This window comes from Diorhabda sublineata, chromosome 7, assembly GCF_026230105.1.
Source record: "Diorhabda sublineata isolate icDioSubl1.1 chromosome 7, icDioSubl1.1, whole genome shotgun sequence".
In the NCBI taxonomy this organism is placed as follows: Eukaryota; Metazoa; Arthropoda; class Insecta; order Coleoptera; family Chrysomelidae; genus Diorhabda; species Diorhabda sublineata.
The window spans coordinates 24,208,749-24,229,678 of NC_079480.1; the positions used below are offsets into that span (position 1 = coordinate 24,208,749).

A 20,930-nucleotide genomic window follows, 5' to 3' on the forward strand; every position below is an offset into this window, starting at 1 on the left:
ATCATTTTATAAAAATTAATTTATGTGAAAACTTAATACAGACGCGTTAAATACTAATAACAAAAAGTGTAAAATCCACAGGAAAATGTAAGTTTTTTGTCGTTTTTATTTAAAGAGTTCGTCTCATATTCTCAAAAAGTAGGTGACCTACATTGTTTAAAGAGTTGCTACTGAAACATAATTATCATATACGCCAATCAAGTGATAAATTTTTTACGTCACTTAATTTAAGACAATTTTAATATCAAGAAATTAACAATACAAACCCAAAACATTATATTTTAATTATTTTAATATGGCTTTGTCGCAAATGGCGCATATTTCTATTTTAATTCATATATTATGACTTCTTTAATTTTCTCGTATCTACACTAAATAATTTCATATTTAACAAATAATTTCATATTTAACAAATAATTTAATTGAATAGTTTAATTTATGAAGACAAATTTAGTAATTGCCTTTGGTGTTTGAGATTTGTAAGTACAGGTCATTGTCCATCATTGAGATAAAATACAAATAATTTATACAAATACGATAGTGGCACCATCTAATGGCAATACGGCAAAACTAGTATAGAAAACCGTAAATGGAGACATAATTTTCTAGCGAATGACATCTGTGAGTGTAATATACTGTAAATTGTTTTTATAAAACTCAAGAGTTGTCTAATATTTATATATTCATAAATAGTTATTCAAAATTAGAGACAAGCCTAGTGTAAAAGAAGATTCCATCTTTGCAATGTTGCCTGATTTATAAGATGTTATTAGTCGCTTTGTTTTCAAATTGTATGCCTTTGTAAGCTATAATTATTTGAATTTTTTTATATCATCGCCGTTGACATACTTGAAATATAATGTTCTTTAGCCGATTGAGTGCACTATTAACCAATTTTGTTCTTTCACTTTGTATAGTTAAAAATCTTTGTATGAGTCTAGAAGACTCACATCAAACAATATTTAGACAACTTAATTGTAGATAATTAATATTTACTTAAATAATTGACATATATTTAAATAAAGAGTTAAAGTTAAACTAAATCTTTATAATCACCAGATTAATATTTTTAGGATTTGGCAACCTGTTTCAATTATGACAGGAAATATACAAAATATCCGGTCGCGAAGTGGTTTTTTATTTTATTATATTAAGTTATCTTATAAAGATAACTATTAATGTTTGTCCAAGATACGGTCCTGTAATAAATGTTTCATCATCATTTACTTCAAGTTCCAAAATATTTTTAATCAGAGTGTACTGCAAAAAACATGTTGAAATTAGAAATCTGTTCAAAATTAGCATTTTTTCACAAGCTTATAATTAACAGTTTGAATTTAATAGGTAGGTATTTCCATTCCGTTGACCTGTGTTTTAATCTAACCTTGAAATGATCATTTTTTAATGATCACGTATATCTACTAACTAGTAGTATTACATAAAAACGTTTTTTGAACACTTGTGGGTAGAAGTTATTAACACTTTTTGACCTCAATTTTGCCCTACTTTGAGCGATCAAAATTAATTTAAACTTTCCACATTTGTCAAAAACTGACAATAATTCAATCAAAATATCCTATTATCCCGAATAGATCCGCCAAGATTAATAAATTTCTAATCTAATCTAATGGCGAGACGAGGTCGTGGAAAGTGAAGACAATAAATAGAAAAGAATGGAAGAAAATTATTATCATGCTATGGGCCTAGATGGCCTATGTGTAGCACGATATAATAGTGACAATAATTTTCTCATCAGTAATTTTATTCTATGTCAAAAATTATTTTTTACTTTTTAATTTAATTATTGCTAAAAACGTGTTTCTCAGTTTTTTAAACTATAATTTATTTGTAATATAATTCCTACCAATATGACGCCACAATTTCTCAAAATATGTTAATAAACTATGTTAATTCGATTATAATTTTTGCGAAATCAACTTTCTTTTCCTCGCCACTGGAGCTACAACTTTTGTAATGGAATGTACTAGAAGAGGAGAATTCGGAGAATTATTCCCGCCTGCCCCCAAAAGTGACTCACAGTCACGATACCATCTACTCGTGACATTAATTCGCGATTGGTTAACAATGACCTCAGTTTAAACGTCGGGCGTATCTTCGCTGTGAGTAAAACAGTGACAGAATGAAATTTTCATCTTTGTCTTTAGGATCGAAGGTTCACGAAAGTCGTTCGACACATTATATCGTAATTCCTTCAGTTTTAGATTGTCATTCGTGCACCAAGGTTACTGGAGGGAAGCTTGGAGATTCTAAACGTTCGTTTCAGTGTGAATATTGTTTAAAATCTAGTTAAATTGTTGTTACTTGTGTTATTTTTCTGTTCCAACTTGTAATATTTGTTTAACAAGTTGTTTAATTTCTAAATACTTTATAAGGAGGAGCACCTATAACCGCTTTTTCGAGTAAGTAACCTTGACGAATGTTTTAATATCACGGATTTACGTTACAATTGAACTAAATACTGATTGCGATTGTAACATATGGAAATAATTTCAAGGATAAAGTAATTGAGTATTGCGTCATATGTACTAATACTATTTGGTTAATATTGTGTCGAATAATGTTGATTATTTTATCTAAAATTTTTTTATAGAATATTTTAGTTAATTATTACGAAAATTTCAAGTATTGACTTGCGATAAGTAATTTTTTTTATAAAACATAATCAAGATATTATCATAACCTTGTATATTTGCTACGTAATCGAACATTCTCGATGTAGTACGAACATATTGGGGTAACAACAAATCTATAAATAACATTTTTAGATTTATATCACTAAATTTACTATTTACAATTTATAATTGAGTAGGTTTTATTAACTTTTTGTGTATATTTAAAATTTTAAACACTAAATTTCGAAACGTATTGTTGTCAAGTTTCCAATATGTTTAACATGAAACAGCAAAATTAATGGTGTAGCAGGGTTGTCAAATTTCCGGTATGAATTTATATTTGAAATTCAGTGGCGTATTAAAAATATTTTCTAAACGATAAAAAAATTTTCATTTAAAATTCATTGTATAGCTTTAATTATGAATTGTACATATTAGGAATGTGAAATTAATAATGAAAACAGGACCGTATTTGCATTCAAATAAATTGTTTAATTAAAAAGCTTTGGTTTTGGTAACGTATAAATTTTATAATCAGGTTGAGGGGTACACACACTCAACTCAATTCCTGCTAAGGATTCTTTAGAAGTCAACATTTTTAGAAGAGGACAAGGCGAATTTATTGTAAGTATTATACTATATACGAATATTTCATTTAATTCATTGTTTTCTTTTTATGCTGTTTAGTTAATATGTCTTAATTTATTTTTTTTCCTCACCAGCGTTTTTGAAATAATCGGTAGTAACGGGATTAGTAGGTTATTAACATCGCAGCGTATTTTTATTCGCGTATTTGTGTCAATTTAAAAAAATATGCTCGAATTAAATAGTTTTCATTTATGCGGAATAGAAGATATTCTGCGATGTATGGTAGTGCCATTGGTTTATTTGATAAGATGTCGTTCTTTTCAAACGAATCCAATGCCGAGTATGTTTCAGATTGTTAATCACATAACGATTCAAAAGTGTGAAAGGTAAGTTGAAATTTTTTCAGGAAAATTCGTGTCGTTCTGTGAAAATAACTGTCGAAATAATTTCGAATATTTTTGAACCGATATGTGGAGGTTAAGTTTTCGATTTAACGATTTATTCATGTAATTTGAAATTGCGTCAATTATTTTTTTTTTGGTCGTACAACTCCGCTAGGTTAATAGGAATTGTACTTTGGTCTAGAGAATTGGTATAATTTTTTCCTTAGTATATACAGTTGTTGCTAAGGAATATTAAGCCTGATAATATTATCTTAATTACCAGTTTTATCATTATTCAAGGTCAAAAACCGTTCGATAAGGGAGATTTTCGTCAAGCGATATTTTGATAATTAAATTTTAATGCTGAGGTACCGTTTGGGTAAAAATATTTTTCCCTATTTTCATTACAAAATCGATTTTCAATTTGTGTTTAAAACAAAAATAATTTATTTTTTGTTCCGATTGGAAACTAAAACTTTTCGTCTCGTAGATAAATTTTAGTTCTTATAAAGGGTGTCTCAATAAGATTACACTATTTTCTTTTCAAATAGGAGTAATATTTTGAATTAAACATGCCTAGGATTATGTATATATTTTTTTATGCCATTTTCATTATCGTTGACCTTGATGCACAAGACCCTATACACAATTTTTAACTAATTCGCAGACAAATGCGACACACCCGTACTTTACCCGCACTGCCGGCGTGCGTTTGTAACGTTTTAATAAAATTTTGGCCGAATTTCGAACGCTCTTCACGAGCGCGTTTAAATCGCTTTACTCACTCTTCAAAATCTGTACAAGCGATAGAAACGCGGTATAGTCGCGCGTATGTATCGCAATACTGCAATTTCAGCGTTTTCGTCAGGTTTTTAGATGTTGGTGAAATCGAGTGAGTTGATTCAAGAGTGTTTACACTGTTATGGATAAAAAACTCTTATATGGAATTTGTTGGCGCGTTGGAATTTGTTAAATGACACAATTGATTCAAATAAACGCACTTATACAGCGATAAAGGCGCGCCATAGTCGCGCGTATGTATTGCACTGCTACAGCGATATAGACGCGTACGTAGTCGTCATTTCAAGAACTCATTTTGCGTCTGTAAACCGAGTTTACAACATTCGCAAGCGAGGGCAACAACGAAGGCGTTTTGCGTGCGTTCAAATCGCTTTGTAAACGTGCTTGAACCGGTCTAAACGCACTAATGAGACGATAAAAACGCGCTGAAGTTGCTTAAAGGAGCGTTCCGTAGTCGTCAGTCCTAAAACTTCACGAACAAATGCGACACTTTGTTCGCGCATTGAAATCGGATTAAACGTGCTGAACGTTCGCTGTAGTTGCGCGTCTGTATTACAGAAAACTTTGCTGTCTACATCGCTTTATTCGCGAAAGTTTGCACGTTAAAATATGTCGATACAGACGCGCATATAAATTCTCTGCGGTTTCGATTCAATTCAAAGTCAAACTGTGAACACGTGCGCGGCTTAGTCCGTTTGTACGCGCGCTCAAATCGTTACAAACGATATAGACGCGTTGTAATCGCGTGTATTTTATCCGTATCTTCAATTGTAAAAATGTAGTTTCTTACGCTGAAATGGATTATAAAAAGGACGAAACAAAAGATTTATGAATTGCTCCTGGACTAACTTTGAACGCGCTTCACGCGCGCGGTTTAGTCGCTTTATTCGCGCATTCAAATAGTTAGAAACTCGCTAAAGTAAGACTCAAATTGAGGATTATACCAGGTGGCAGAAAAAATACGTACGGACAATGAAACATTGTCATTAATGTGACACGAGAGACACGACACGTACGTGAGCTGATGCGCATATGGCGCAGTATTTAAATTGACTTCACGATAAAAAATATATTGTTAGTTTCAAGTTCTGAATCAGAAGAAGACGATGAATTCTTGTGGTCTCTTACTACCAACTTTTCATCTGCCAACTGTGTAACGTCTACAACGCTAAGCGTTTGTCGTATTACGCGAATCGCCTTGTCGATAGGCGCTAAAATTCTCTTAATTTCGATTTGCGTCTTTCCTAATACACCAACGTTGGTCAAATTTTCTGATTTTCATTTGATACTATGTCATTTCAAGGACGTCGTTTGATTCTAGAAGCGGAGTTAATTCATAAGTGAAAAAACGCGATAACAGCGAAATTAAACGCGCGTTTTTATCGCTTATCGTGAACGCCCAATCAATACAAAGTTGCGTAAAAGAGCCTTAAGAAATGAAACTACCACAACTCACGATTTAGCGAGCAGTTGATACCGGAATATCGATTATTCGACGTGATAAATCGATTATTGAGTGAGTGCGGCAGGTGGTGTCGTCCTGTGGAAACCACATTCTCTTGGGGGTTCCTTTCTTGATCTTTTCGTTTTTTCATTTAAGTGGTTTAATAAAAAAAAAATAGTTAAATTGAAGATTTGACAATATATTGTCACATCGATCAAAAATATTCGAAATATACGAAAAAGTTAAGTATAACGCATTAATTTAAAAAGTGCCATGTGAGGAATAATTTGAAACCAACAAATCTATCTACTAATTCGTGAATATCGCGAGACATCGTCAACCATATTGTGAGCGTACCTTACAATGGTGACTATTTGGTTACTACCATTTTATAAAAATTTTTAGTGAGAAGATACGTGCATTACGATGCAGTCAAATAGAGACCGTTCCTCATAGTTTGACTACCGATGGAGGGGAATCACATGGAACTTTTGACATTTATGATTTCCTTGAAACAGTATTGACAAAAAAATGTCTTATTATTTCGCTATGGTAACATATGACACCTGTTGAATCTAATTTATTTCTCTATTAGAAAAAATCGAGTGTTTTATTACGAGAGTAGGATAATAAGTCACCGAAACTATTTTATAATGTAGATCTGTAGAGCAACAGATGGCTCTGTAATAGCGTCCTTCATAGTGAGACGTTTCTAAAATGACAACTAAAGGTATCCCTTAGAAGTTGACGAATGTCCACTCCTAGATGGCGCACTACTTTTGAACTGAACTGACCGCGCGAACGAAGCGACTCGGCACGTGTAACGACGGTCCGCCCAATTAATACTAGTCTCGAACGTTTCTCGTCACTAATTGACGGTATAGTAGGGCATTGTTCCCACTAATTAACTTTGACATTGACAATTGACAAGGGCGAATCAAATATGATCGAGACACAAACGCTGGTAACACTTTCATTTATCATCGAAAGCTTTCTGATACCAGTATCGAAGAATTCCTCGTCCAACTCGGACAAACTCTTAACTCGACGTCGGTGTTGAATTTTTGTCCTTCGAGTGCTTCTAAGACGCTGTGTGGTAAGTCCAGACTTCAGTAACTCTTACCCTAATTCTGATATTATATCGAGCGGTATTAGGGCGCGCGTTATCCTGGAGAAGAATCGCACTTCGCGCTGTGATTCTTCTCCGTTCTCGAGCGGGGATCACGCATAGAGTTAATATTAAAAATAGAGAGAGCGCCATGTACTAATAAAATCTTGCCGGTCCCACCAACCGAAACTTCAACGTCATGGCTATCTAATCAGAATCGAGAGAGAGGTGGAGAGTGGTAAACCGACGCTCTTTTTCTTTTTATTAGCCGTTCGGGCCCACTTGAACAAGCTCCCATACCTCGCTCAATCTATCTTTAGCATTAGTTCTGTTGTTTCACGTGTGTTAGCGTAAGATGCAACATTTATGGCACGTTATGTAAGAGATTGAGACATTTGTCAGATCTGTGGACAACCTTTTCAATTCCCCTTTTTAAAGAAAGCTGCCGCCAATGTAACCTAAACGTTCAGTAACAAAACAGACCTTGAAACTTCTGGAAATTCCGTAGACAAAGCAGTAATGGTGAATCTGCGATTTTCTTTAACCATTCTGTCAACTCGTTGAACCAGGTCATCTGAAACGACAGATTTGCGTTCTTGGCCCCCTTCACCTTTAAACTTTCGACACCATTCACGCACAACACCATCACTCATGAAGTTTTCCCCATACACACGACTCATTCTCCGATGAATTTCTGCAGCAATATTGCCTATTTACTTGACTGTAGCACAACGCCGACTGACTGACAACGCCTACAGCGCATGCCCGCTTTCTTCTGCTCCCGTGGCGTCTACACGGAGCGATCGGAGGTTGAAAAAAAACGGCCCTCGTGTAATGTTATCCGCGGACCTGGTTGTTTTCGCTTTGGCTGGGGACCCTTCATTCTTCTTCATCCACTTTTTAGACATCCTGCTTTCGGGAGTTTACTCATGTTTCGTCAGTAGATTAGCGTTAAGAAACGCGCCGAGTTCAGCTGAAATTTATCGAACATTCATCCTACGGTCCTCCAAAATGAGTAGATTAACGCGGCGAATTTTGTCTAGTGTGATTCGCGGTCGACGATTGTAGTATGAACGTTTTGGACTATTTAAATACAGTAGACCTACTCAGGCATTTACTACCGAATTCATCTCGTAAACGTCGAAGAATGTTCGTGTTGTTAATGCCTTTACACATCAAAAAATGAATGAAAATACGTTGCGGGACGGCGGTCGTAGCACGAGCTTGAAACGTGCCTACGTTATGCCACACATAATCAAGCCGCGATCTTGTAATACATACAGCCGCACAATTTACTGAGAGATTGATTTCTGGTTATTACAGAGCCATCTGTTGCTCTGGATTCACACTATACCTGCAAAATTTCCATAGACGTATATAAAAAGTAAAATAGTTCGTCTGACTTATGCATCAACCCTCGTATTACGCTTCAAGTCGAAATTAATAGTGTTTGTATTTATTTTTTTGGTGTTTTCGATTGCTATTAGAATTCAACAGCTCGGGTTTTTTCTAAAATTAATTTTAGTCGGATTGAAATCGATATTTGAAATGAATATTTTTTTTTCATAGTTAAAACTTTCTTCAGAACTACTTTTATATATATATAAAAAAATGTTACTAATGCGTATTTTTGTTTTCGATATGTTTTAGGTTAGAAGATTATGCCGCAGGTATATTTTCTAAAAATTTCCATTTTTATTACTATATTGAATTTCATTCTAATTTTTTTTTTCAAATTTTAATTATCGCGGTACTTCGTTTTACCCTATTTTTCGTAATTACGATAGTGTAAAAAATATTCGCGACTCTTGTAAAACCATTTGTGTTATAGCGGGTATTAATATATTTTTTTCTATTTCTGTGCCGGATATGTATTTTATCCCGTATCAGGACGAGTTTATAGTAGTTTCTATTATCTTTTTGTGAAAAATTGAGTCCCGGGACAATCTTTATGTTAAACAGCTCAAGGTGCTCCTCAATATCAAGAAATTCGCCCAGCAACTAGCTTGGTTAGCTCTAAATTCTCTATGTCTAGGCATCCAGAGGAACTCTGGGTGGCTCTCAGAATCTGCTGTTGTTATTTTTTTGCTATACCTGAAGATACTACTTGACTTGTTAGAAGACTTTTTTGAGAAGACAACCAGTTTAATATCGTTTCTGGACATCAAGAGAAGGTTCTAAGACTTTAACTTGGACAGTTTCTTCAGTAATTGGATTCCACGGCGATCTGTTCAAATTGTTATTGATTTGGTATCTCGTTACGTTAAATAGCTCAAGGTGTTCCTCAATCTGAAGGAATTCCCGCTGCAACTAGCTTGATTAGCACTCGAGTCTCTATATCCAGGCATCCAGAGGAGCTTTGGGTGGCTCTCAGAATCTGCAGTCGTTGTTTTTTGCTATGCCTTTAAGTAATATTTGAGTTGTTAGATCTTCTTAGAAGACCAGCAGTTTAATGTCGTTTCTGGACATCAAGAGATGGTTCTTAGACTTATAACCTGCACAGTTTCTTCAGTAATTTGATTCCTTGGCCATCTATTCAGATTGTTATTAATTTGGTATCTCGTTACGTTTAACAGCTCAAGGTGTTCCTCAATCTGAAGGAATTCCCGCTGCAACTAGCTTGATTAACTCTCGGGTCTGTATGTCCAGGCATCCACTCTACCACTTTTTTACTAGCTAACTATGTGGATTATAGTATTATATACCCTATTGTCACAAAAATAATTCCATATTATCAGAAGAAAATGTGGAAACAGCCTAACTCCTCAACATCTTCTGGTATGCTAGTTGTTTTGGATGTTCCATCTGAATATTCGCCTGTACACCAGATTTAGACTTATTTATTCCCTTCTTTATGATACTGCAAACTCCACGATTGTATACACAAGATTTTTGTTAATTGACGTTGTGGTCAACTCTTTTAAACGTATTTAATCACCACGCGGAGATCGACACGATCTAATTTAATACCGAAATGAGTCCCTTAAAAATTCGGGTTTCTATTATAAGATTTTTCAGTTTCTAACGGTTACCTATACATAATAGGTTATCATGTGATGGGATGATTGATGATTTTTTTTTATTTTTAATTGAAACAGTAGTTAAATAATGAATAAATTCATACCGGTAATTCTTTTAACTTAATCATGAAAATTTATAAATTTCTTGCATTGTTTTGGAAAATTAGCACAAATACAGAGTCAAATTCGATTTATATGTATCCTTAAAGGAAGTGTATTCACTTGTAAATTGTTTGGGGTGCCACTTCGGCCAATCTGCACCTATACCTTGAAGATTTTGTACAAGTCGCTGCATCTCGTTGTTCTTCCTCCAAAATACGTAGAGTTCTCTCAAAAACGGCTATTTTTCTGTGGTTTTTATGTCTTAGGTATTAGCACTGCACTTTCGAGGTACACAAGCTCTTCGATGAAATGGGCTGGTGGACAGATGCTCTGGGTAGCTCGCAGAAGCTGCAGTTGTCGTTTTTTGCTATGCCTTAATGTCGCATCTGGACATCAAGAGAAGGTTCTCAGACTTATAACCCGCAGTTTCTTTAACAATCTGATTCCTTGACCATTTATTCAAATTGTTATTGATATGGTATCTTATGACGCCAAACTAGGGATTTGCTTCAAAATATGGAGCCGTTGCTCTTATTTGGAAAGGCTGGCTGCTTCTTCATTGCCCGGTATACCCTGGTGGACTTGTAGCCATATTAAGGTTAAATTCTTTATGTTAGCTAGCGCTTCTAGATTGTATTGCAATTGCATTCAAGTCTCTCCACACATTCCTGAGCACATACGAGTGATTTACCCAGTGGTTTGGAGAGATTACATTTTCCAGTTTCTTTCACTAGCTTTGAACCATCTTTATATCACTTCGACTGGGATCTCATGCCCATTATTCTATGAATTTGGTTCATTAGTTTGTCAATGTCTTCATCATTCTAGAATGACCTGTCAGATTTTCTGGCTCCGATTTTTCGGTCTGTATTATCCTTTAGGCGCCATTGAATGTTTTTTTTACTATATTTTGAAACCTGCCTCTTATAATTTCAAAAAATCTGTGACATACAGCGCCGGATATGTTGTCAAATGTTCTCTTTTGAAAGAAACAATTACAGCTAGATCCGGACTACGGGGAGGTTATATGTCCTTTGCGCTTATGCACTAGCCGCCCCCGAATACTCATTAAATTGTTTGCTAGCTCTGTACGGCTGTTAGAAACTCGATTTTATATACTATCAATACTTTCCACTTAATAACTTCGGCCTGTAGACTATGCTTATATATAATCAACCGCATTCTATATAATTCGATTTCTTGAAATCTCTAGATTGCCGTAAACCAACAAAAAGGCCTCTATAGCGTCGATTAATATATTGGAACAGGACCTGCTTCACGGTATATGTCTGTAGGCGTGTTTGTAACAATATTCCGGTTATAAAAACTTTTTTTAAGGATTCTGCGAAATATCGAATTTGATTCTATATAATTTCATTTCAAATATTGTTATTTTTCAGACGAACCGGCGTTAATTTTTCTACACTAACATATACCGCATACTATTTATGTTTATTTATATTTTTAGTCCCTGTCAGCATGGCCGCTGCCAACAAAACTACCCACTTATGTGGATCCTACCGAGAAAGTGTTTCCCACAAATCGGCAAGAAATAAACATTTGTGGTACGATAACGACAGGCCCTATAATGGACAAAGAGCAATTTCTTGGAAACGAAATTGCGGATTTGGATTCGTACGTTTGTGTAAATCCGTACGACGTGAATCCGCTATTAGACAGTACAGATTTGCGCTCTCTAACGCTACGAACCGATATTCCGCTCAAGGTAAGATCGCCGCGAGAAACGGGACGCACCGAACAGATTTGTACCAGTACCTTCTCCATTTTATATTTATATATCTATATACATGATCTCATCATTTTAGATCTTCAGTGCACAAAAATCATTAGTATATTATCATAAACCGTTTTGTTTCAAGTGTTTCTTATTCTAAATTCTTTTCAATTCACATTTTGGCTAGGTTTAACCAGATGATGAGAAGATGAAACTTCTTTCTTCAACTTAAGATTTTGTGTCATCTTTTGAAACTATGAGAAGCCTAATTGGATGGGTAGTCATCTTATTCTCTCTACATCTTGCTCCTAAAGGCTCTCCAAAACTGGAGTAACCTTTAGACGTCGAAGGCTTTAATGCAAGACTCTTCAACTAGGTCAAATTCCAAGATTTTCCTTCTGGAGTTGATGAGAAGATGCTCAATCTGAGGGTCGCATCCATATGAGTGGAGGCATGCCTCTTACCCTTCCTCCAAAGCTTAATCTGTAATGGATTCCTAACGCAAGTTCATGTCCTGTCAGTGGTTAACTGGTTCTTACCTAGGTTAGCTTCTGAGTCCTCTAGTTCAGGGTTCCAGTTGCCAGCTATGTGGGTTACATACATTGGCTACATTCCACTCCATTTTGTCTAGATCAAGGCTATAACTTTGTTAGTACGAAAAAGAAAATTCAAAGATCTATTGTCAAAATAGAAATACCATATTCTATTTTTGTTTAAGGTTGAGGAGTCTTTCTGTGGCGTAGAAAGATTCTCCTCTTATAAAAGTTTTGGAAGAAGCAGCAAACAGGAAGTGATTGTGGCTTTCTGGATCTTAATACCACTAGATCCAAAAAATATTTAGATCTCAGTAAAGCATAGCAAAAATTTCCTTACAAATGCTCTGCTGCATCAGGAAACACCCAATAATACCATTGAATGTATGAATGTGGATTGTGTGGATAGGAGGATCTAACCTCAATTTATCTAGTTTTTGAATCCCTCTTCGTTGCAATTTTTCCTAAAAAACTGAAGGATTCAAGTTTCAACAATTTTGACGTCTGGTCTTGCAGCGGCATAGATACAACATTCCAGAAACTTGGTTCGATACCAAATTTATCAGAACTCTAGTGGATGGAGACGCTATTGTGGACGAAAACAAATTTGATGAGGACCACAGTAGACCTGAAGGAAATTTCTGTTCACCTGGTTCCAGTAGACCTAAAGAACATTTCTGTTCACATGATCTTGTTGGATCAAAGATACAATCCTCTTTAAACCAGCATAGGTACCAAATTTTATCAGAATTCTAGTGGTTGGAGAAGCTATTGTTGACGAAAACAATTTTGATGTGGATCATAGTAGATCTAAAGGACCTGGTCTTGTTGGAACTAGTGAATGGGAAGCTGTTGTTGACAATAAAAGATTTTATAAGGATCCCAATAGACCTAAACGAAATTTCAGTTCCTACATCAGAACGTTGGGATTGGCACAACAAACTTTTTAAAGTTGAAGAGCAATCGGAATCCATAATTCATGTCTAAATGGTTGACATATTGAAATTATTTTTCTTCTTAAAACCGTCTTGTATGACCCGTTGTTAGCTTTTTGGAAAATTATATTTGTATCTTTAAATTTAGGTCAAACATCATAGAAAACGCTTCGAAGATTTATTCCCCGTTTTGTAGCTTTTATTTTAATAATCAAGACGCTTAAAACAAAACAAATAAGTTTTAAATATATAAATTTTTATGCTTTGACGAATAAAATGATTTAATATTTATTAAAAAATTGTTATTTTTTTGTTTATAATTTTAAATTTTTGTTGGTATAGGTCGAATCCAGTGCCACTCCACCAAGCCAATCCGCAATAAACGGAGGCATGTTTTACGAGACCCAAAAGAGAATCAAATTGGAAATGGAGGAATTTGGAGATCTCTCCCCATTCGTTTCACAAAGACAAATAATCTCAAATTCCGTACATGAACTTCAAACACCGATTTTTGGTAAGTATTTTTTTTAGAATCTCATTACTTTTTTCTTTTATTATTTTTTCAGATCATTTGTGAATGTATCAAAACTACTTTTCCTTTTGTATTTTTTCTCCTTTTTTTGTCTTCCCTTATCACCCAACCTCAAAATAAAGTCATAAGCTTGTATAAGTCGATAAACAGTAAGTGAAGTCCAACATTTTGCCTAGTTTTTTGTTCTTCCCCCTTGTCTAACACCACCTTGATATTTCTTGCAAATTTGGCATAATTTTTTTGGCGAATAACTTAATCTGACATTCCTCTGTCTCATCTTAAACACTTTAAATGTCTTGTCCAAAATCCTATTGATATTCCTCCACAAATTTTACATCATTTTTATGGTGATTATCTCGTCTGAAGTTCCTCCTTTTTGTCTAAAACCGTCTTGATATTTCATTTTTGTGGTGAATATATGGTTCGATATTCTTCCGTCTTGAGTCAATTCCCCTTGATGTTTTCCCCAAATATTGCACCATTTTTATAGACAATATCTGTACTGATGTTCCCTCTTCTTGTTCGAAACCCCTCCTCAAAATTCTCCAACTTTTTGTAATACATTTCCATAAGCATATTTTGAATAATTAACCTAAAGATACACCAATTAGTCGCCATTATACTCCACGTTTTTTTTTTCAGTTGTTTTTTCTCCATATTTTTTTTATTAATTCACAGATCTTTTGTGGTACTTTCTCCCTTTTTTAGACTTCATCCAACTCCTCTACATCTATTTCTATGAAAATTCAATCATCTGTAAGTTTCTCTATTTCTTTAAGGTCCTCGTGTTCTAATTCATCATTTTCTAGCCCAGTTTGTATCATCACACCCTTCATCAACTCTTCTAAATGTTGTAATCATCCTTGCGGATCTGGTATCAATTGTTCCTATTCATTCCTATAGAAATCCTTGGAATTATATAATTTTTCGAATCCTTTTTTTTACCTCTTGGTAGAAATTTCTGTTTGTTTATATTTTTTTTTCATTTTTTAAAGACAACTTTTTTTTCCAGATAAGTCTGCTTTCGATTACAATTCAAGCATCTATCAGAAAAACGCCCAGGCAGATTTACACGTAAAGTTGAAATACGATGCACTCTACCTCGGCAATAATCGCCAAGGCGATATGTCACATAATTCGGAGATCACGCATCGAAATATTCCAACTTCAAATAATAATCAACAATATTATGATACAACTATATATTCACCTACATCAGAAAATGGTACATACATCGAAAGGAAATCGTCTAGTGCTACTTTGTTCGATTTCGATATGAACGATAGTGTTAGTGTTAATTCTAATGGACATTCTTCTTATCCGTCGCCTACGATGGACACTAATAATTTAATGACGGTTGAAACACCCAACGAAATCGAAGAATCGACTTCAACGTCGAAACCTCGACTATTTTTGGATATTGGATTGAAACAACAATCTAATGTTTATGATATTAACACGCCCAGTATAATAGCCGAAGTAGTCAGTTTGGAATCGACCGGTTTCAATATCTTAGATCTTGTTAACGACGTAAGTTCGTTTTGTTTCCATATATTTCAACCAAATTGTTACTATACTGTCTGGAATTATTTTATAATCCTTATATGTAATAAGAAAAAGATGATGAACTTAACCTAATTTGTACACAGTTATAAATGTCATTACGTACAAGAAATTTAAGGTCTCGAACGTACCTCGTATTAATCAATTTGTTGATCCTTATATGTGGCAGAAAAAGATGAAGAACTTTTACACAGCTATGAATGTCATAAAAAAATACAAGATCTTCTACTTAGCCCAACGCACCTGATATTATCTGATCATCCTGGAATTCTTTTTCAACTCGTTGCCAACGTCAAGTGGCAGAAACTTTTTCATCGCCTACAAGATTTTAATATCTTGAGGTTTCCAGCACGTACCTGATATTATCTGATCAAAATCTGGAATTCTTATTCAATCTATTTATCTTTATATGTGACAGGAAAGATGAATAACTTAACTTCACTTTTATACAGTTATAAATGTCATGAGGTACAAGATATTGAGGGTTTCGTACTTTCCCGAACGCACCTGATATTATCTGATCAAAATCTGGAATTCTTTTTAAATCTGTTGCCAACTTTAAGTGTTAGAAAAAAATGAATAACTTAACCTAACTTTTACACAGTTATAAATTTCATGGTCCGTCTACAAGATATTAAGATCTTGAACTTTCTCGAACGTACCTGATATTATCTGATCAAAATCTGGAATTCTTTTTCATTCAATTGATCTTTATATGTGACAGGAAAAGATGAATAACTTAACCTCACTATTACACAATTATAAATGTCAATATTTACAGTACGTTTAAGGTCTTGTACTTTCCTGAACGCACCTTATATTACCTGATCAATCTGGAATTCTTTTTCGATACGTTGCAAACAAGTAACAGAAAAAAAAAATAACCTAACTCAACTTTTACACAGATCAATTCGACAACTTTATGTGAGAAAAAAAGACTAATAACTTAACCACATTTTTACACAACTAGACGTTGCTGTGTCATGATTTGTAAAGGAGATGTAACAACTTTTCTTTGGTCAAAATAATTGAACAAAAATCAAATACTCCCATAATTCGCTAGAAACAACCTTCCAAAAGAGTAAAATAAAGATGTTCAATGAGAAAGAATTTATTTCCAAGTATTAGCAATTCTCACAATTACATTGACTGGTCCTTCGAGCCGGACACGAATCAGCGACCTATGGAAGGCTCGAGGACCAGATAAAGTAATTGTTTGAATCTTGGTGTAGTATATAAAGTAAAGCCTATTAACATCGATAGTAACTTTTGACCGACTGATATGAGTATTCTTTGTCTATTACAGGATCAGCTCGATTTGGTAAACACTGACATCTTTACGACGACTACGACAACACCTTCCCCGACGCCTATGTTTATTACGAACCAATCTGAGTGTTTACCAACTTTAAATAGATCGACAGAAAAACGACCGAAAAAACGACGGCAGCTAAGCGACGACGACGAAGATTACGTTCCACCTATAAAGAAAACTTCGAAGAATGTAGTTCGAAGACGTAAAACGTCGTATTGTACAGAAGTCGATAGTGACGAGGAGGAAGAAGAGAAACCGAAAAGGAAAGCGAGGGGAAGGCCGCCTAAAAGAGCTGAATCTGTTTCATCGGAAAGTTCCAAAGATACAGATATTTCAAAGTGAGTATTGGGCAGATATTTTAGGCGTTATGTTCTTCTTTTCCTTCAACATTTATTCCGATCCCTTTAGATCAACCTTCAATCTTCCGTTCTTCTTATGTTTCTTTATTTTCTTCCGTATCGTGTTAAGTATTAAATCTAGTAATGATAATTTTGAAGAAGACCCTGTATGCACTAGAAAATGATGGTAGAAAGAAATGAAGGGATAAAGATGGATATAATGGAAAAATATAGGAAAAATTAATAAGGTGACAAAAGCTATAAGAAGGACCGATAATTAAGTATTGAAGCCACTGAAAAAAAACGATGACATTTGACATTACTATTCGTACACCTCATTCTATACTAGCTCCTCTAGTGGCAAACTTGCAGCAGCCCTCATTATAAACGTTTTTATTTTGTTGCAGATACAGAGAATTGAGAGATAAAAACAATGAAGCTTCTAGAAAATCTCGACTAAAGAGAAAAATGAAAGAAACCGAATTGGAAACTGAAGCAAATGAACTTCACAACCGTAATATTAAATTGAAAGCACAAGTTGAAGAACTAGAAAAAATGGTTACTAACTTTAGGGATAATCTTTTTAAAATAATGATTAACAAGTAGTTGATATAAGTATTTTAACATAACATATCTAATAGAAACTATATTTCTTTGCAAACTATGAAGATTTGTTATGTTTTTTTTTTAATTTAATATATAGTCATACAGTGTGTTCATAGATTTCAAATTTCTATAAGAAACTTATTTTGGTACACACTATATGATAATTTTTTACTAGTTCGTTTACTATATCGATTTGGGTATTTTTTTGGGTGGACCTGGCTATTTGTTTCATTTGGGTTCACCCTGAGATCTTATAGTAAGATCGACTTGTGTGTTGATACATATTTTTTTTATTATATTAATGAAGATGAACACTAACCGCACGAAACTGTTAAAATGTATGTACCTGCATATACTGTTATTAAAGATATATTTTGTAGAATCTTAAGAGTTGTTTTATTTTTTGGATTCGATAAAAATGAGGTCACCCTGTAGCTTTCAAATATATTAATTAATGTGAAATCACCCCCTACAATTACGGATAGCTTTTGGTTTTCTAATTAGTTTCATATTTTTGGTAAGATTCCATGGGGGTTATACCTGTACTCTCATAATAAGACGAGAATATTTACATATGGAAAAAGTCAATTTTTGATTGAAATTTGTTTTTCTGTATTTTTTGTCGATTGTTTAAAATCATGAGATGATTCCTTTTAGTTTTCCTACACTATATGATTTGTACTGTTTTGTGTATTATATCATTAAGATAATATGAAAACAGTTTCCTTTAAAAATGTTTTTTTAAAAGACAGTCAGTTCAAGAGTATTTATCGACATCTAGTGACATCTATTGGCAATTTTTCTAAAATAGGAAAATTTGAACTGAGAACTGGTTAAGTATTCAATACTCAGGTATTTATGTAAACGGCGATCTAGCGACATCTATCGGTTATTTTCATGAATTTTCGTAAAAATAGAAAAATTAAGAACTTGTTTACTGTAAAAGGCAGTCTAATGACTCGTGAAAGACCAAATAGTTTGCTGTTGTATCACATATCTATAAAGGAGACTCGGTTAAGTATTAAGAACAAGTATTTATGTAAACGGCGTTTCTAGCGACATATATCGGGTATTTTCATGAATTCTCTTAAAAATAAGTAAATTAAGACCTTGGCTTTTGTAAGACAGTCTATAATGACAAATGACAGGTTATTTTCTGTAAGACAGTCTCTAATGATATAAAACAGGTGATTTTCTATTAAAGACAGTCTCTAATGACGAATGACAGGTTATTTTCTGTAAAAGATAGTCTCTAAAGACAAAACAGTTTGTCATTGCAATAATTCGGGTTAAATAATTCTTTTGATTTTTTTATACATTTATTATATATAATCACTTGTATCTTATGATAAATCTACAAAACGTGGAATATATTTTTTATTATAAACTTTGTATGTCTGTAAAAATTGGAGTTTAACAATTTTTATCTTCTAAGTACACAAAAAACAAAAAAAAATAAATATTACTTGAAATAAAATAGAATATAATATAGATGGAAGAAACAACATATACTCGTTTAATATTTGAATTCTGGAGCCAGTTATACAGTGGTTGTCGATAATTTTGATCAATTGTAAAGATTTAGAGGTTATGTCGGTTGTTGTAACATCTGCTTGTTTAATATGATTCACATATGATCATGTAGATAAGAATTAATTTCTCAATCTCACAACAATTTTTGTCTTTTATAAACAGCTCGATATGTGAAACTGTTGAGTTGTGACAAAACGAACTGGCTTCAAAAAGGATTTTGACACTTTATATATGAAATAATACCAAATTAGTGATATACAAAATTAAAATCGATAAGAATTATGTTAGTAACATACCCCTTTACACACAAATGAAGATTGTGAATCTGTGATACGGAAATTGGGACATTTTGCAGGATTGGTTACAGTATAATGATGCGAAGTGGTAACCAAAAACGAGTTTCAAAGTATGGGAATCGCTTCAAAGACTATGAGTTGGAACCCAACATGAAGAAACTGGCTAAGAACATGGTAGAGGTAATTTCCAAGATACCGGTGTCCACATTGTAAATGGAGCTATACCTCTTATTATCAGTAACCAATGAGGACGGTGCCCTGTTATTTTAATAAGACAGGAAAGTGCAGTAAATCCACGAGGAAGCCGGCCATATTCGAATATGTTAATCGAAGCTAAAGTTTGGTGAATAAATATTTTTTGTAACATATTCATTTTTTCCTCCTATTCTCTAGAACTCTTTATACCCTTTCAATCATCAGAGTATTAGGATTTTAGTTTTCATTCTTCTTTCATCTACTTTTTCCTCTCTTTCCGATCCTCTGATACTTCAATCATCTGTTATATTGTTTTTCCTTATCTTCCCACTTTCTATGCTACTTGTTTTAGGCATGAGTCTTCCTTTTCTTCTTTTCTTATATCTTTTTGTTTCTGTTACTTCCCTTATTATGATTTGTGGTGTTCCTCTCTTTATCTGTCCGTACTAGTTTAAACTATTTTGTTTCCTATTGGTTCCTTACTGTTTTTATAGAAGCAGTTTTTAAGTTTTGATTACGACAAAATAGAGTTCCACGAATCCGAAGATTCCAGAAAGTGATGAGTATATAGAAAGTTTCTAGCAGCAGGGTGGTCAGTAAAGAATTTGATGTCATAGTGAGTACACCGGGTAGTGAACCAAACGGTGTATTTAAATAAATTAGTGCTAGTCTACAAGAATTAACGTACAGAATTTATACTGCACACAATCCCATATATAGAAAACAAAATATAAATAAATTTGGTCTTTCGAAACAGTGAGATGAGATTTTTCATTAAATTAGTAGAGTATTAATTTGAAAAATATTGATCAAAAGATATATGTACCCAAAATATTACTGATGGTAGTAAATAATTTAAATTTTAAGTTGCGGAAGGGAGAGATAGAATGTCTTATTGTACTAACCACTTAGGGGCACGAGTATTAGACATATGTTTTGAAATAATCATCCAAAAATTCAGCTGTTACTTTAATGGCAGTGTTTTTATTAATTTTGGAATAAAATAGGCGAATTTTTGAATGTTATACATAACATTAACGAAATCATGAAAAGCATGTCTGTTTGATTCTACAGGGTAATTTTTGTTGTCGTAATCTATTATTTTTTATGATAAACGAAATTTAGTTTTTACTATATATTGAAACTATTTTTTTCCAATTGAAAAGTATCCTGCAAAGACACAATATGACACAATTTAAGATTCTAGGAGCAAAAGTCGATGTTTCAAACCAGATGATACACGAAGACCTTCTAATTGCCACAGTATAAG

General features: G+C 33.6%; 1 protein-coding gene across 2 annotated transcripts; it reads left to right on the forward strand.

Annotated features, from left to right (window-relative positions):
• Positions 1-2,133: 2,133 nt before the first annotated feature.
• LOC130447029 (uncharacterized) lies at positions 2,134-18,024 on the forward strand. 2 transcript variants are annotated; one of them, XM_056783634.1, is made up of 7 exons: positions 2,134-2,420; positions 3,172-6,401; positions 11,548-11,805; positions 13,625-13,796; positions 14,827-15,344; positions 16,684-17,030; positions 17,438-18,024. In XM_056783634.1, exons 2-7 carry the CDS (start codon positions 6,381-6,383, stop codon positions 17,634-17,636), a joined length of 1,515 nt encoding a protein of 504 aa, XP_056639612.1. In that variant the 5' UTR covers positions 2,134-2,420; positions 3,172-6,380; the 3' UTR covers positions 17,637-18,024. The 2 variants fall into 2 exon arrangements, with proteins under 2 accessions (XP_056639612.1, XP_056639613.1); XM_056783635.1 differs by having other exon boundaries at positions 2,156-2,420; positions 3,172-3,257.
• The last annotated feature ends 2,906 nt before the right edge of the window (positions 18,025-20,930 follow it).

Excerpts from the sequence above, each read along its gene's own strand:
- LOC130447029 (XM_056783634.1), top strand. The coding sequence starts at position 6,381 with ATGTCTTATTATTTCGCTATG. Across the intron at positions 6,402-11,547 it reads TGTCTTATTATTTCGCTATG|TCCCTGTCAGCATGGCCGCT; the intron begins GTAACATATGAC and ends TTATATTTTTAG. Across the intron at positions 15,345-16,683 it reads TCTTAGATCTTGTTAACGAC|GATCAGCTCGATTTGGTAAA; the intron begins GTAAGTTCGTTT and ends TGTCTATTACAG.